General features: G+C 40.0%; 1 protein-coding gene across 1 annotated transcript; it reads left to right on the forward strand.

Annotated features, from left to right (window-relative positions):
• Nucleotides 1-10,730: 10,730 nt before the first annotated feature.
• LOC115026396 (trace amine-associated receptor 13c-like) lies at nucleotides 10,731-11,976 on the forward strand. The gene is made up of 2 exons (XM_029459220.1): nucleotides 10,731-10,900; nucleotides 11,157-11,976. Exons 1-2 carry the CDS (start codon nucleotides 10,731-10,733, stop codon nucleotides 11,974-11,976), a joined length of 990 nt encoding a protein of 329 aa, XP_029315080.1.
• The last annotated feature ends 4,125 nt before the right edge of the window (nucleotides 11,977-16,101 follow it).

Raw genomic sequence — 16,101 nt, forward strand, 5'->3', positions numbered from 1 at the left:
TTTGTCCAAACAATAGTCCATAGCCCAAAATATTTCAGTTCACCATCATATCTGACAAAGAAAACCAGTAAATATTCATATTTGAGAAGCTGACACCAGTGCGTGCTTGATATTTTTGCTTTAAAACTTAAAACTTTAAATCAGTTCATTTTAATCTAAAATAATAGTTGGTGAAAATTTGAAGAAATAAAAAGATTTACTCACTCATTAAAATACACTAACACTGTAGAGGAGGCTGGAGTTTAACGTTACAACAACAAGACATGATTACCCCGAGTAAGAAATAAATAAGTAGTATTATCCGGCCACTGGGTGGCGCTAGAGTCCTTAAACTTTCTCCTAACTTAGATTTTCTGGCTGTAGTATTTGACAAAGATGGCAGTGTGTGAATAGTAAACCTAATGGCTGATATCACAGAAGTTAGTCGAGGGTGTCTGCGCGGTACGACGTTGCCAAACACCTCTGAGCAGTTTGAGCATTTAGTTTTTCAGGCACTTGTTCCCGAGGCGTCTCTTGGGCTCCTCTGATCATTTCAGATGCTTCCAGTGAACACACACGTTTTAAGAGTGAACGAGCAGTCGTTAAGATGACAAACAAGTGACGGATTTATTAACTAGCAAAGATACCCTTCATTCAGACAGAGTTCATTGTAGCTGATTAGCTGCGTGGCTTGAAAGCTATCAAAACGTTACCCAACAGACTGGCTGCAAAGCTGACTGACTGACAGATCTGTCTAATCATGTCACCAAAATGTGCCCAAATTGGTATCGTCAAGGCTGAGCTCAGATTAAAGGAGGTTCTGGTTGAGTGTCTGCGGTCCTGATGACACAAAACTAAACATTTAGTCTAAATGTCCTGATCAGTGATGGAGGGAGAAATCGATACAGCAAAGTATCGCAATATTTTGCGTGGTAATATCGTATCGATACACGGACGCCAAGTATTGATCTTTTATTATATACATTATTAATATTGCAAATACAAATTAAACTTTTTGGTAACAATTGCTTTTTAAGTTTACTAGATGGTGCTGAGTTTTTCTTCTGATGAGGTTGAGGATAAGATTCGTAAAAACAAAGAGATATCGGACAAATGTGGCAAAAATGTTCCTATTAGATAAAACAGATGTTGACAAACTACATAATCTTCAGCGGAAAAAAGGTAATAAATAGCAATATAAAGTTATCGCAATACTCGTGAGAATTTCACTATAATATTGTATCGTGACTTAAGTATCGTGATAATATCGTATCGTGATAATATCGTATCGTGATAATATCGTATCGTGGGGCCTTCGGTGATTCCCATCCCGAGACGGCTAACATTAGAAAAGCGTGAAAACAACTGGTGTAATAATTAAATTTGATGAAATGTAATTTTCAAAACGCCTGTAATCTGAGCACAGCCTCAACCGGCTGGTTCTCTAGCGGATTTACAAATATTTGTTCAATCAGTGTGCATTAAAGTGTTAAGTCTGATCCTGTGGGAGTCACCAGCCAATCAGCCTTGAAGCTCGAAATTTTAAGAAATCTGAGAAATGATCCAAATCTAAACTCAGTTGAACTCAATTCAGATCAACACTTCGACATATTTTGAGAATACAGAGCCGTGTCCAGTCAAACTCATTCTCCTTTGACACTTCTTAAAAACTTAAAATAATTATAATAATAATATCTTTTCCAGTATTAAATAATCTTATATAAAAACACACACAAAAAGTTTGAAATAAATGGCAATGCCCCCCACCCCGCTCCCAGTTTACAACATACATTTCTATACACATCCTCCCACTTTCGTGCGTCTTGTTCCTTCCACTGCTCCCTCCTTCCCTTCATCAGTAACGTTACTTCCATTGCCACGGCTCCATGCAGTACCAGTTATTGTGCAGCAAATTGTCTCTGTTGCTGTTGTCGTTCAAGTCTCGTCTTTTGTATATTTCAATGCAAAGCTGCACATACATTGTGAAAAAAGCTTGATAGGTGATTTTTCTGGCTTGCTTGTATACAGATATATATACATATATATATATTTTTACTCATGTCATTGGGTTAAACATGTATTGGTAATGATACTAATAATGAGGATAATAGGAACAATCATAATCTGAGATTAAGAATAGGAAAGACGGTTTTGCTACTTGCTCGGAATCCAAAGGTGGATGGTTTAGGATGAGGAGAGACGGACAAGTCAAGACATACATTGATTATTTCTTCTCTGCATGAGACCTAAATTGTCATTTCAGTTCTTTAGGCTCCGCCCAGCGTCCTTGCTCCCTACCAGTCACCGGTCAGTTTGGTGCTTTGGTCCCGTTTTGGAGGAGCGGGAGGTGGGCCTCGCCGCAGCGTTGCATAGCCTGAGATGTTGGCATGTTTGGTGGAGTGGGAGTGCGTGTGGTGGCGAGACAAAGTTTGGGAGTGTCCTCTGACACCCTGCTGCTGCTGCATGAGCTCAGGAGGAGGAGGTGGAAGGAGCGCCATGTCGTCCATGGTACCCACAGGCTCCATCTTAGAGGAGGGGATGATATATGATTTTAAATATGTCCTCTTGGCCTCTGGGAAGAAACTACTTTCTGACCCTCCTGACATTAACTTTAAGTGCTTTGAGATTCCCAAACACACACAAAGGAAGAGCGCTCTTGTGCCAGGAGGCAGCTTCACTCTGAAGCAGCACTTAGAGGAAGATGACTGATGGATACTGAGTCACTCTGGGAATTAGCTAGTATGTCGGTGCATAATGTCAGATGAGAGAGTCTTGTTTTTAGCAACATGTTTGAAAAAAATGTCTGTTAGTCAGTAAATAGTCGCAATAGTATGTTATAAAGCCAGTCAGGTAACTAGTTACAGAAACATGGTTTGTCATTGTGTCCAGATCAGCTGATTAAGACTTTCTAAATACATTTTCTCGTCATGGGTTTTTTACATTTTATGTGCAGCTGGTATGTTTCTAACTTCCTGTTTTTATCTCTGTTGCAGTAGATTCAAATGATCCGCATGACATGTCACCACCATATTTGATATAACTACTCCAGCTTTGCTTTTTAACGGGCAATAGTTTCTGTTTTTCAAGTACTTTCATTTGAATGTATAATTATTATGGTTACAAAATGACTTTAATTAGTTTGAACATCAAATGTGTTTTGGGGTATTGTTGGAGGGGAGGACCTGAGAGAGAAGTACTTCCTGTTCCCACTCCTGCAGGACACAGATCACGATCCCTGCAGCACTCGAGAACAACGTGCAGTTTAAAACGGATCAATGTCTTTGTTCAAGGACGCCGAGCAGAGCACATGGTTGCTGTCGGTGTCAAACCTGCTGTTGCATTTAAAAATAAATGAGAAATGAGTTTTTACACAGGATGCTGATTATTCCCAGGCTTTTGGAAATTTGGCGATTAAAGGGTGTGGAAAACGGGTTTTCTATCGATAAACTTTGTGTTATATCTGATGGTGCAGTCGGACTGCCCATCTCCTGACTGTACATCACATTAAACCACATCCGTCACACCCGTCAACATGCTCCACCCTCGGTAATTATGAAAGTGTTACTGCCTACAAAGATGGACGCTGGCTTGTTTTTTAAATATGGTTTGTGATTCTGTTTGAATTATCTTTCGGTTTATGTTTAGGAAATTGAAGTTACTTTAACTCAACTCAATTCTAAAGTTACAAACTCTGGGTTGTTTAAATGGACTTAGTGCATGTAGCCATATGAAGCAGTTAAAAAGATTAAAAGTTCAGACGGACTCCTTTTGTCCATCATTCTCAGTAAACACGTGTGAGGCATCAAAAAAAACCTGTTTTCTTGCTCAGACGCTTATATTAAATAAAATGTTTATACCAAGACCATGTCGTGTAGCTTAGTTTACAAGGGATCTGTTCTAAATTGAGGAATTTAAACATCAGTAATTGCATCATTTAAAAATGTGCTTTTCCTGTTATGACATATCAAAATGTCTCCTGTGGAAAACGATCGTTCATCCAGTCAAAACTGCTGAGTGGAAACATGGCCATGAGAATAGCGGGAATAATAAGTCAATAAACCATTTAGCCATCTGAGTGGTATGTTTCAGGATGAGCCTATCTTCAATGTGTGGCCTGTAAAAGGGCAGCTGGGAAGCATCATAGTTGCACAGCAAAATTGGAGATATGAAGCATGCTGCTCCTGTGTGGCTCAGCTAAACCGAAGAGACATTCACAGGAGGAGGGTATGACTGCGGAAGCTCATGGCATAGTGTTCACAAATAGTAAGAGGATGCTAATATGCGTTTAGAACATTGATCACAGAACATGCTTGAATTGGACACAACATCAAATCATAACTGAAATTGTTCTTGCATATCTAATGTGTTTCTATGTGCACATAGTTGAAGTTAGCCATCAGGGCTTTCTGCAAGAAATATCCTTAGTTTTAGGCAACAAAACTACTTCGTTTGTTTTAGGAAAAGATGAAGGTTTGGGTTAAAATACATCCTTTCTGACAGAAAGCCCCGAAGGCTAACTTCCATGTGCTTGCCTTACAATGCCTAACAATATTTCATTAGTAGGGTTTAAAAATTAATACATGACAGGAAAAAGAACGCAAATAAGTTATGTATGTACACCTTATAGTATTCACACTTTATTTTGTCTCTAAGGACAGCAGCATTGTAGATGTAACACTGACAATGGACAGCAGATGGAGACAGTGTCAGTCTCACAGATATTATAAATGCACATACAGTAGATCCCATACTGTAAAGATCAAAGACAACATCTGACAACCTTTCAGTGCATTTTCTATATATTACATATATTTGGATAAAATACAATACCATACTCTGGATAGACCCTGATCTTAGTCTCCTCTTAGACAGTTTAGTCAGGTACAGTAGAAGTATTTGAAGAGTAACAACAATATGTTTGTTGGATTTCTAAACCATGGATGTGAAAATAAAATATCACAAGATTTTGACCTGCGAGAGAAGGATACTAATAAGGGCAAACAAACTAATTACCACACATTCACACACAAATATTCCCATTAAATGACTTTAATGAGTTGTTTTTATTGAGACATACGTAGGTCGACAGCTACTGAGCTGTACTAACAATCATCAATGTCTGCAGCAGGTATTCGTCCCAATATAGACGAACACAGATAATTCTTCTCACGTTCAGAGGGATGTTGTGAGACAATGAAACAAACTAGAACAAAAGCATCCTGTAATCACTGTCTGAAGGTGGACTGGTGATATTGCAAACATGTGAGTGAGGGTGTGGAGCTGCCAGAAACAAAACAAACGCATCTCATGTCATTTATTTGAAAGGAAACCTTCCAGCTGTCAAACTTAAACATACACATGTAAATATAGCAGGTGCACACACATGTCCACAGTTCCTTATTCTACTTGTTTATGCATATTTCCTTTTAATGATTTTTCATTAAAGTACCTCAAACTGCATTTATTGATAATTACAGCATGAAGTTAAAGTCAATCAAAGCCTTGTCAACGAAGTTCACAGAAGAATGACTCTGACACTTGAACAGCTTTTAAGGGAATTAAATCAGTTGTGGTGTGTGTGAACACGACTCTGACAACTGGAGCACACAGACATTAATAAATCAAAGTAATATCTACATTTATAAAAGATATCTTGATGATATTTTGCGTCTCTAAAAATGTAATGTCATGCTAGCTTGTGATGCTACATTGACTGTTCACAGAGCTATGTGTTCTTCACTGGACAACGTTACAGATGTAGTAACTGATTTACACATTACTAAAGTCTTTACTATCAGACATTTCTTAAGTTTAAGTGATGCAACCTGATTTAGAAAATGACTAGTTTCAAACTATAGAAGAACTTACAAAGAACTATGTTGCATCATGTGTTGATGTGTGGACTTTACATCATATGTTTACATTGGATAATGGAGGCTTCTCTTTACACCTCTGATTGGAATTATCCCTCTGAGATTAGAGTTTGCAAAGAATACAAGAAGGTGTGAATCCTTAACGAGAGAAATTCACAAGAGAGCAATAACTATACGTGGATGTTTGTTGTGTTTGACACGAATCCTTTCTAATGGGCATCATTAGTCAGGTAGAAAGTGAGTGTGTGTGTGTGTGTGTGTGTGTGTGTGTGTGTGAGTGTGTGTGTGTGTGTGTGTGTGTGAGAGAGTGTGTGTGTGTGAAAGAGAGAGAGATGGATAGAAAAGCATATTGTAGGATACAAATTATTATTATGTGTGAGATTCTTGAGAAAAGTTAGGAATTATTTGTCTTGTCCACCTAAACAAGACCAAGTTCATGATATATTGAGAAGGAGCTGGTTGTACTGTGTGCAAGGAGCCATCAGGATACTTCACACAAAGGGCACAACATCCCTCAACAAAGTCAAAGCTCTACAAGCAAGTAGAGGTTCAACAATCGGCCGGATCTTCCTTTCGAGTACCATGGCATAAGCTTTCCCAGGGAAGTTAAGCAGTGTGATACCCCGATACTTGGAGCCCACCCTCTGTCGCTGACCTCTACGAAACACTGATGAGACATGTCCGCTAAAAACAACAAAGTCCAGAACCTTCAACATTTCAGAACAAATCTCATCCCCACCTGGTGCTGTGATATGGGGCTTTGGGTGAAGCTTCCCAAGAATCTTCCAACTCTGCGTTCTCCACAGACGATATGTTGGTGGTGTTTAGGAGTTTCATTAAAGTGTTGCTTCCACTGCCCGACAATATCATTGAGGCCAAAAGAAAGTCCATCTCTGTGTCCTTCCCAGACCCCTTCCTGTGTCTCTTCCTTGTTTCAGAAGACCCCTGGGCCAACCAAGCAAGTTGTCAGGTCGGCTTCAATGACGTTCTGACCAGAACTCCCAGGAACTGCCTCCACAGTGCAAGTTTTCAACATGCCACATTTCTTTCCAGAATTTTGTCGTCAGAGTTAAAGACTTCAAAGACAGAGGCCTCCCTCAAACATTCCCAGTTCAACCTCTGACACTTCTGGTTTTACCAAGTTCCTCCAACTGTTTCATTCACCACCTGATCCAACTCATCACCAGGTGAAGGTCAGTTGACAGCGCTGCTCCTCTCTTAACCTGAGTCCAGGACATACGGCCGCAGATGTAAGGATATGATCACAAAGTTGACCATCTAATACAAAAGGTACCATGACACATTGTTTTGTATCTGTTCTGTGTACTCGAGCACGGTGGATTTTATAAGAAACTGTGAGGTTAAAGTCCCAACTTCTAGATGTAATTTGAATGTGTTTATTTCCACATTAGAATATCAATGTAGGAACTTGTATGCCATTTTAATATATGACTGAAGACTTTGACCCATACACATTAGCAGACATCAGGTGAAGTTGTTCCAGGCACGTAATCCAGCCATTTTGTATGTGAACACTTCTTAAATTGTGTGTCTTTTGGGCTAACATTACATTAGTGAAATGTAAATGTCCATCATCTAGTTGTGTTAAATTGGAATACCTTACCAGTACTCAGTTTTTTGTCTGTTATGACTTGTTATTATTATTACTACTATTATGTACACTTTGAGTCAGTTTAATCTTGATGGTGCGTTCACACCAGATACAAAGCTAATGCCAAGACAGCAATAAACGTGCTTAAATGATTTGAATACCACAACGCAAATGAAGCAACGCAAATGAAGCAACGCAAATGAAGCAACGCTTCATACGCAAAGAGGCAAAATGCAAGGAGAACAACGGAACAACCAATTTCCTTCGGCCTGCACCCAGGCCTGTGTCAGGTTCACAGATAAAGACACTGGAACCATAACATTATTCAGCCTGGATCTTCCACAACCCACAGAATCACCAGAAGGTTAAGTAACCATCTGTGGACTGACTGTTAACTCGGCCTATCACAGCTTCCAAGACTGTTTAGCTTTAACTTCTGTCAACCTCCCTGCTAAGTTGATGTTAGTATTGCTTCACGCAGACACAAGGCCTTGCATGTAAAACTAACCCCCTTTTCTAACCCGACACTATTATCCTGCACAGATCACGTACAATATATTTTACGATTTGCTTTAAATATAGTTCTTAGCTTCTGGTCTCAATACATGTGTTCAGATAGAACAAAGATGTTCAAAATTCCCGCCTACATTTTTTGTTCAGAGAATACAGGTAAATGGCAGAGGTGCTGGCGACAATGTTTGAATCTGCCATATTTGTTGTCTTTCCTTTGTTTGTTCTGCAGGCCTTGGTGTGGTCACGGCCCTATCGGCTGCCTGAATGCAAGAAGAAAATTGTTCAGCCGGAGCTTCTGGCCATGCTAGAGATGGGGGTAATAGAAGAGTCCAACAGCGGCTGTTTCTTCCCCGGCATGCTGGTGCAAACCCGATGGGTCAGTGTGGTTCTGTGTGGACTATCGCAGGGTGAATGAGGTGTCCAAATTCGATCCCTACCCGATGCCCTGGGTCGACTAACTGCTGGATCGGCTGGGCACGGTTAGTTTTTACACGACACTGGATTTAACCAAGGGCTACTGGCAGATTCCTCTGTCTCCAGAGTCCAAGGAAAAAACAGCCCTTTCCACTCCGTACAGATTGTACTAATCTGTGACGCTTCCATTCGAGTTATTTGGAATCCCAGCCACGTTCGAGCGGCTCATGGACCGGGTGCTGCGTCCCCATTCTGCACACGCTGCGGCCTACCTAAATGATGTCATCATCCACCGCGAGACGTGGAGGAAGCATGTGCAGCAGTTGGGGGAAGTGCAAGAGTCCCAAAGGAGAGCGTGGCTCACGGCTAACCCGAAGAAGTATGCGGTTGGGCGAAGGGAGGTACGGTATCTAGGGTACCATTTAGGTGGCAGGCAGGTGCGGCACCTTGCGTCATTATCTTCTGCGACGTGCCTTCACCCTCTAGTTGGACCATGCCCTGCTTCAGTGGCTCCACTGTATGAAGGATGCCAACTTCGAAATGAGTCAGGCGAAGAGTGGGAGTGGCTCAGCTTGGGATCAGACAGCTGGACAGAATCAAGTCATCAGAAACACAATGCTGCTGGTAACCTGGTTCTGGTCTCTTGCAGTAGACTGGGCTCTGGAGGGTCGATGAGAGCGGGTTACGGCCATACCACCCTGAACACGCCCGACATCGGCCGATCTTGGAAGATTGGCAGAGTGGGCCCGGCCCAGTGCTGGTAGCGGGTGGTGATACGCCTTCCAAACCAAAAGGTCGTAAGTTCAATACCAGGGCTGTACCATTGTACCCCTGAGCAAGGTACTTAACCCTGAATTGATCCAGGGAGACTGTCCCTGTAGTTAGTTCACTGTAAGTCACTCTGGATAAGAGCGTCTGCTAAATGACCTGTACTGTACTGTTATGCTGAGAAGCATTTGTTTCGCAGTGTCTGTTGGACAATAAACTGTTTGTTTTCCCCATCCCTTCTCTCCTTCTGTATTTATTACCTGGCTGTGGACACAACCTCCACAACCACCCATCTAAAGGAACAATTGATAGCCATAATTAATGTAGACTTATAGTTTGAAGGCTTCTACAGAGTTCTGGCCCGGTGTACATTGAAGTGACATTTCATACACACACAAATTACAGGATCAAGTTCTTTATAAATGATCTGTTTATTGTACTAATAACTATAAAACTAAACTATTAAAAAGTAAGATAAATGTTTATTAAATGATGAATGACATGAAAATGTATTGTTTCACTTGCCGGTTTTGATCAACAGATGTGAAGTTGGAGCAGGTTGAGTTAGGACCTTGGCATTTTGGACATTGATGCCAACCTGTGTTCCTATGACAAACTAATATACCTATATATATGCATATGTATACCTTTATACACAAATGAGTGAAATAGCATTTATTTTTATTGATTTTTTAGCCTTTATTTATACAGGTAAAGAAAACTCATTAAGAAACAGGGTCTCATTTTCAAGAGAGACCTGATCAAATGGCAACAGCACCATACAAGTTACAGACTTACAGGACACTAAAGACAGAGCATCGAACTAATGCAGGACAGTACGGATATGTTTCGTCACGGTGTGAGCAACAGGAGTAAGGAGCGGGAAGAGAGGTGACACCTCCACAAACCCTCATTTCCTGTATCAAACTCAACATTCAGCAAAACTTCCTATTATTATAACATGTTAGCTCAGCGTGAAAGGTCAATAAAATTAATTGTATTTTGTATTTTCAAATATTTATTTGTTTTAATTTGTTTAAGTCTTTGTGTGTTTTTTCCTTATCTATGATTACATTACAGATCATGATCAGGAATGTGTGATGCTCCTAAAACACGGAGGATGGGGTTGTAAATGTTTTGTAGTTTAATATTATTCATTTAGTTCCTGTTGGTCTGTCCTATTAAAGATCATAATATTGTGTAATAATTTAGGGTTGGAGTCACCAATCTTTCCTACACTGTTGTAATCGAGTCAATGAAGTAAATTCAAAAGGTGTAATGGCTGAAGAAACAACGTGTATTTTTATATTTTCAAACCTTCATGAATCACGTTCAAGAATCATGATGCCGTGGGGTCAACACGTCGAGGGTCACACTGTTTTCAGACACGGCCGACACACGACTGACATTGCCTTAATAACTACAGAAAACAAAGTACAGAGGAGGGACTTCAGTCTTTGCTGGAGAAGAAAATAGCAATAGTCTGGCATGAGAGACGAGAAGAGATAAATCAGCTGTATAACAGAGAGCTTTGCCAGAACTCAGCAGCTTCTCACCACCTCCCTCTACAGATGGAGACTTCAGAAGGAGCTGAACTCTGCTTTCCACAACTCAACAATTCCTGCAGGAAACCCATGCCATCTCAGTTACATGCCATGCTCACTTACACCGTGGTGTCCTTCATCTCTCTGATCACTGTAGCTCTCAACCTGCTGGTCATCATCTCTATCTCCCACTTCAGGCAGAGACACACGTTTAAGATTCTATATTGTCATTTTAGATATTTAAAATAATTAGGCCTACATGTCTTCTTTTACATATGAATGTTTTAGTTAATATTAATTCTCTTTTGAAATATTAAGTATTCAAACATGATGTTGTGCAACATAACATTTTGAATAATTTCATGTCAATAAGAATGTCCTTTGTTCTACTGCTGTTACTAACAAGCTACTATTGATGATAATCTCATACGTGATGATATTCTTCCTCTCCAGGCAGCTCCACACCCCCACCAACCTCCTCATCCTCTCCCTGGCTGTCTCAGACTTCTTCGTGGGCCTCATACTGATGCCGGTTGGAATCCTTTTAACAGATGCTTGCTGGTTCCTGGGTGACCTAATGTGTGCTCTGTATTATGTTGCAGATTTCGTCATTACATCTTCTTCAGTTGGAAACATGGTGCTCATATCAATTGATCGTTATTTGGCTATTTGTGACCCTCTACGTTACACCACCAGAGTTACTCTGAACAGAACAAAAGTCTGTGTTTGTCTGTGTTGGATTTGCTCTTTTCTCTATAATGTTCTAATTGTAAAGGACTTTCTGAGACAACCTGATTCATATAATTCCTGCTATGGAGAGTGTGTAATTGTCCTTAACGATATCACAGGAGCTGTTGACTTAGTCTTTACCTTTATTGGCCCCGTTACTGTCATCATAGTTCTGTATATGAGAGTGTTTGTGGTGGCTGTGTCTCAGGCTCGAGCCATGCGCTCTCATATTGCAGCTGTTACACTCCAGAGTTCAGTTGGTGGAACTGCTAAGAAATCTGAGATGAAAGCAGCCAGGACTCTAGGTATTGTTGTAGTTGTGTTTCTAATGTGTTTTTTTCCATATTACTCTCCATCCCTGAAAGGTGAGGATATTGAAGACAGTAGTTCATCCCCACTTGTTGCAGTCTGGCTGCTGTATTTTAACTCTTGTCTAAACCCAGTGATCTATGCCTTCTTTTACCCCTGGTTTAGAAAATCTATCAAACTCATTGTTACCTTTAAGATACTTCGGCCTGACTCTTGTGATGTTAAAATACTGTAGAGACAGACTGGAGAAACGGCGTTGTTCTTATATGTTAATATTTTCAAACCTTCATGAATCATGTTCACTATCAGACAATCATTGTGTTCATTGTCATGACTTCATCTGAAAGTATAATCCAACATGCTTCTGTCATTACCTCTGCCAAGGAAGTTATGTTTTCAGCTCAGTGTGTCTGTGTGTTCGTCACAGGGCTGATGCACAAATAATCTTTCACTTTTGTTGACTTTGTGTCAGGGCTTTTGTGCTGCATTCATGTAGTGTCAGTATAATGTGAAACATTAATTCCCAGTGTGGCAGTGTTATTCATGTCAATAGCTGAATGTTTTAGCTGAGGAATATCAGTGAATACTTCTGCTTTGGGATCTTAGTGGAAGATTAGTAACAGGGTATAGTACATTAATAGTTTATTTTTTGCCTTAAGGACTTAAGAAAAGACAACCGCAGTGCTAAGAGAATCCCAATGCACCTATGCTTTGTAATTATGATATAAATGCTGATGTTATTGAGGTAGTGAAACTTCAATTTCTCTGAAGAATAAATGATTGTATAAAAATAATTAAATAATACTTTCTGCAATATGTGCATACTATGTTAGGACTAGACATTTGCAATACAATTGTACAGTTCATCATTCTTAAGTTTCAACATGTTGAAAAAACCTTAAAAATATATATACAGCGAAAGAAACACCATGTTATTCAGTAAACACCTTGAGATGTTGAAGTGTGCTCAGGTCAGGCAAGTCAGAGAATTAAATTCCCCATCAGAAAACCTGTGTTAGCAGAAAGACTAGACATAAAGGCCCAAAACTATTGCACTCATATCTGGATGAGCTCATCTTCAATGTGTGGCATGTAAAAGCGCTTCAAATTTGGACACAACTTCAAATCATAACTGAAATTGTTCTTGTATATCTAATGTGTTTCTATGTGCACATAGTAGAAGTTAATCATCATGGCTTTCTGCAAGAAAAATCCTTAAGTTTAAGCAACAAAACTGCTTAGTTTGGTTTAGGAAAAGATGAAGGTTTGGGTTAAAATACACCCTTTCTGACAGAAAGCCCTGAAGGCTAACTTTCATGTGCTTGCCTTACATAACAATAATTAAAAACTAATTAAGTTTAAGTGATGCAACCTGATTTAGAAAATCACTAGTTTCAAACTATAGAAGAATTTACAAAGAAGTAAGGCTTCATAATGGATTTATGAAAAGCTGGTGTAACCTGATCCTGGTTAAGATGCTTTGTGTACATCTGTTTGCATTTAGTTTTGAAAGTAAGCCATATCCAGTTTGTGTGTTTACACTCAACACCCAAGACAAATGTACAGTCACATTCCTATCTGCAATGAGCACCAACAATACAGAAATCATAACTGACGTGAGAGCTGGGGTGGAGGGTGTGCAGCCTGGTGATGGAAGAGGAGTCACAGCACTGTCTCTTTTCTGTCATCATATTTTTTGGGAGGTCACACAAAACACACATTGCATAACTCCAAGTCAGTTGTGATCATCTGAAAGGTCAGAGATTAAAATAGACATCATATTTAATGACGGCCTACATATAATATTTATTATTATTATTATTATTATTATTATTATTATTATTATTATTATTATTATTATTATTATTATTATTTTGGTTTGAATGTGACGACATGTTCAGCTCATATTTACTATATTTTTCATTTTAACAGAATGTATTGTTCTCGCTCACGAATGGATTCCAATTTCATCTTTTTCATTCATTTAAAAAGGTATAATACGTATTATTTACGCATTAAAATGTCAAAAAATGAGTAGACCTGTTATATATTTTGTACTAAAATGATCCAAAATGTTTTTTTAACAACTTTCAGACACAGAGAACTCCATAATCTTAATAAAGGGAACGATACGTCTCTTTACACGCAACTGATCATGTGTCAGTGTTGTTGTCGTCTCCAAGAAATAAATCATGAATTGTTTTTTTTTTATCCACTTTTAAACCACTTTTTAACTTTTTAGATCCTGGTCGTATACTATAAATAAAATACACAAACTGATTTTCCTGTATTTTTACTGCTACATTTCCAGCTACAGAGATGCAGATCCAGAGTCACATTTGTCACATAACCTCGCTGCTGTCATGCAACTTGTCCAGGTGTTCCAGGCTCTCCAGTCAGACCTAGCACTCCTGCAGAACCAGGATGACCCAGCTTTCCTGAAAGTCCACGAGAACCCTTCAACCCCTGCGCACAATGATTTATTGACAGAACAATTTGCTGGTTAGTAGGGATGAGTTGAAACTTAAACTTTCATTTTGAATGTTTGAATTGTGCTGACCGATCAAAAATGCTGCAAAAGGTTGTGTTTGTGAAAATGTTCAAATAATAAGAAGCACCTCTATTTAACAACTCTTCAGCATAACGTCATTTACCAAGTCTTGAAATTATAATCATAAACGTCAGTAATGCTGAGTTATAGACGACACACTGAACCACAAACAGCTGCTTCTATAAGTAAATACAAATATCTGTTGGTATGCATCCACCCACCGAGGCTCCTCTGCCTCCAGGGTCTCCTCGGGGTCCGGGGTCCCCCCTCGTCCCTGCATCCCCCCACTGGACCGAGTCGCCCTGCAACAGCACAGAACATCATGTCTTCACATTCATAATGTGCTCTACGCACTTTTATTTTTAAGTAAATGTTTCTCATGTGAGCTGGTCCTCTACCTTCTCTCCTGACACTGCAGCGACGCCAGGCTCTCCCTGAACACACACACACACACACACACACACACACACACACACACACACACACACACACACACACACACACACACACACACACACACACCTCTGTTTCCTCTCACACCTGATGGAGAGAAATACATTTAATTATTAAATATATTATATATATATATATATAATATATATATATATTGTGTATATATATAGATATATATATCTATATATATATATATGATATACTATATTTAAAGTATATACAGTATATCTCAAAAGTGAGTACACCCTTTAGATTTTTGCAAATATTCTGTTATATCCTTTCAGGGGATAACATTATCCTACTGAAACTTTGATATAACTTAAAGTAGTCAGTGTGCTGCTTGAATAACAGTATAGATGTATTGTCCTTTGAAAATTACTCAGTACACAGCTGTTAATGTCTAAACAGCTGGCAACAAAAGTGAGTACACCCCATAGTGAACATGTCTAAATTGTGCCCAAAGTGTCAATATTTTGTGTGACCACCATTGTTATCTAGCACTGCTTTAACCCTCCTGGGCATGGAATTCACCAGAGCTGCACAGGTTGCTTCTGGAATCTTCTTCCACTCCTCCACGACGACATCACGGAGCGCACGGATGTTGGACACCTTGCACTCCTCCACCTTCCGCTTGAGGATGCCCCACATGTGCTCAATTGGGTTTAGGTCTGGAGACATACTTGGCCAGTCCATCACCTTAACCTTCAGCTTCTTCAGCAAGGCCGTTGTCATCTTGGAGGTGTGTTTAGGGTCATTATCATGTTGGAAAACTGCCCTACGGCCCAGTTTCTGAAGAGAGGGGATCATGCTCTGCTGCAGGATGTCACAGTATATATTGGAATTCATGTGTCCCTCAATGAAATGCAGCTCCCCAGTGCCGGCAGCACTCATGCAGCCCCAGACCATGATGCTGCCACCACCATGCTTGACTGTAGGCAAAACACATTTGTCTTGGTACTCCTCACCAGGGTGCCGCCACACACGCCGGACACCATCTGACCCAAACAGGTTTATTTTGGTCTCATCAGACCACAGGACATGGTTCCAGTAACTCATGTTCTTGGATTCATTGTCTTCAGCAAACTGTTTGCGGGCTTTCTTATGCATCGGTTTCAGAAGGGGCTTCTGTCTGGGGCGACGGCCATACAAACCGATTTGATGCAGTGTGCGGCGTATGGTCTGGGCACTGACAGGCTCTACATCCCACTTCTGCAACCTCTGCAGCAATGCTGGAAGCACTCGCACGTCTATTTTTGGAAACCAACCTCTGGATATGACGCTGAGCATGTGGACTCAACTTCTTTGGTCGACCCTGGCGAGGCCTGTTCCGAGTGGAACCTGTCCTGGAAAACCGCT

Source organism: Cottoperca gobio, chromosome 21, assembly GCF_900634415.1.
Source record: "Cottoperca gobio chromosome 21, fCotGob3.1, whole genome shotgun sequence".
Taxonomy (NCBI): domain Eukaryota; kingdom Metazoa; phylum Chordata; class Actinopteri; order Perciformes; family Bovichtidae; genus Cottoperca; species Cottoperca gobio.

What these genes read in the sequence shown, in the direction of transcription:
- LOC115026396 (XM_029459220.1), top strand. Translation starts at nt 10,731, where the DNA reads ATGGAGACTTCAGAAGGAGCTGAACTCTGCTTTCCACAACTCAACAAT. An exon ending in ATCTCTATCTCCCACTTCAG is followed by an intron (nt 10,901 to 11,156) that starts GCAGAGACACAC and finishes CTTCCTCTCCAG; the next exon opens with GCAGCTCCACACCCCCACCA.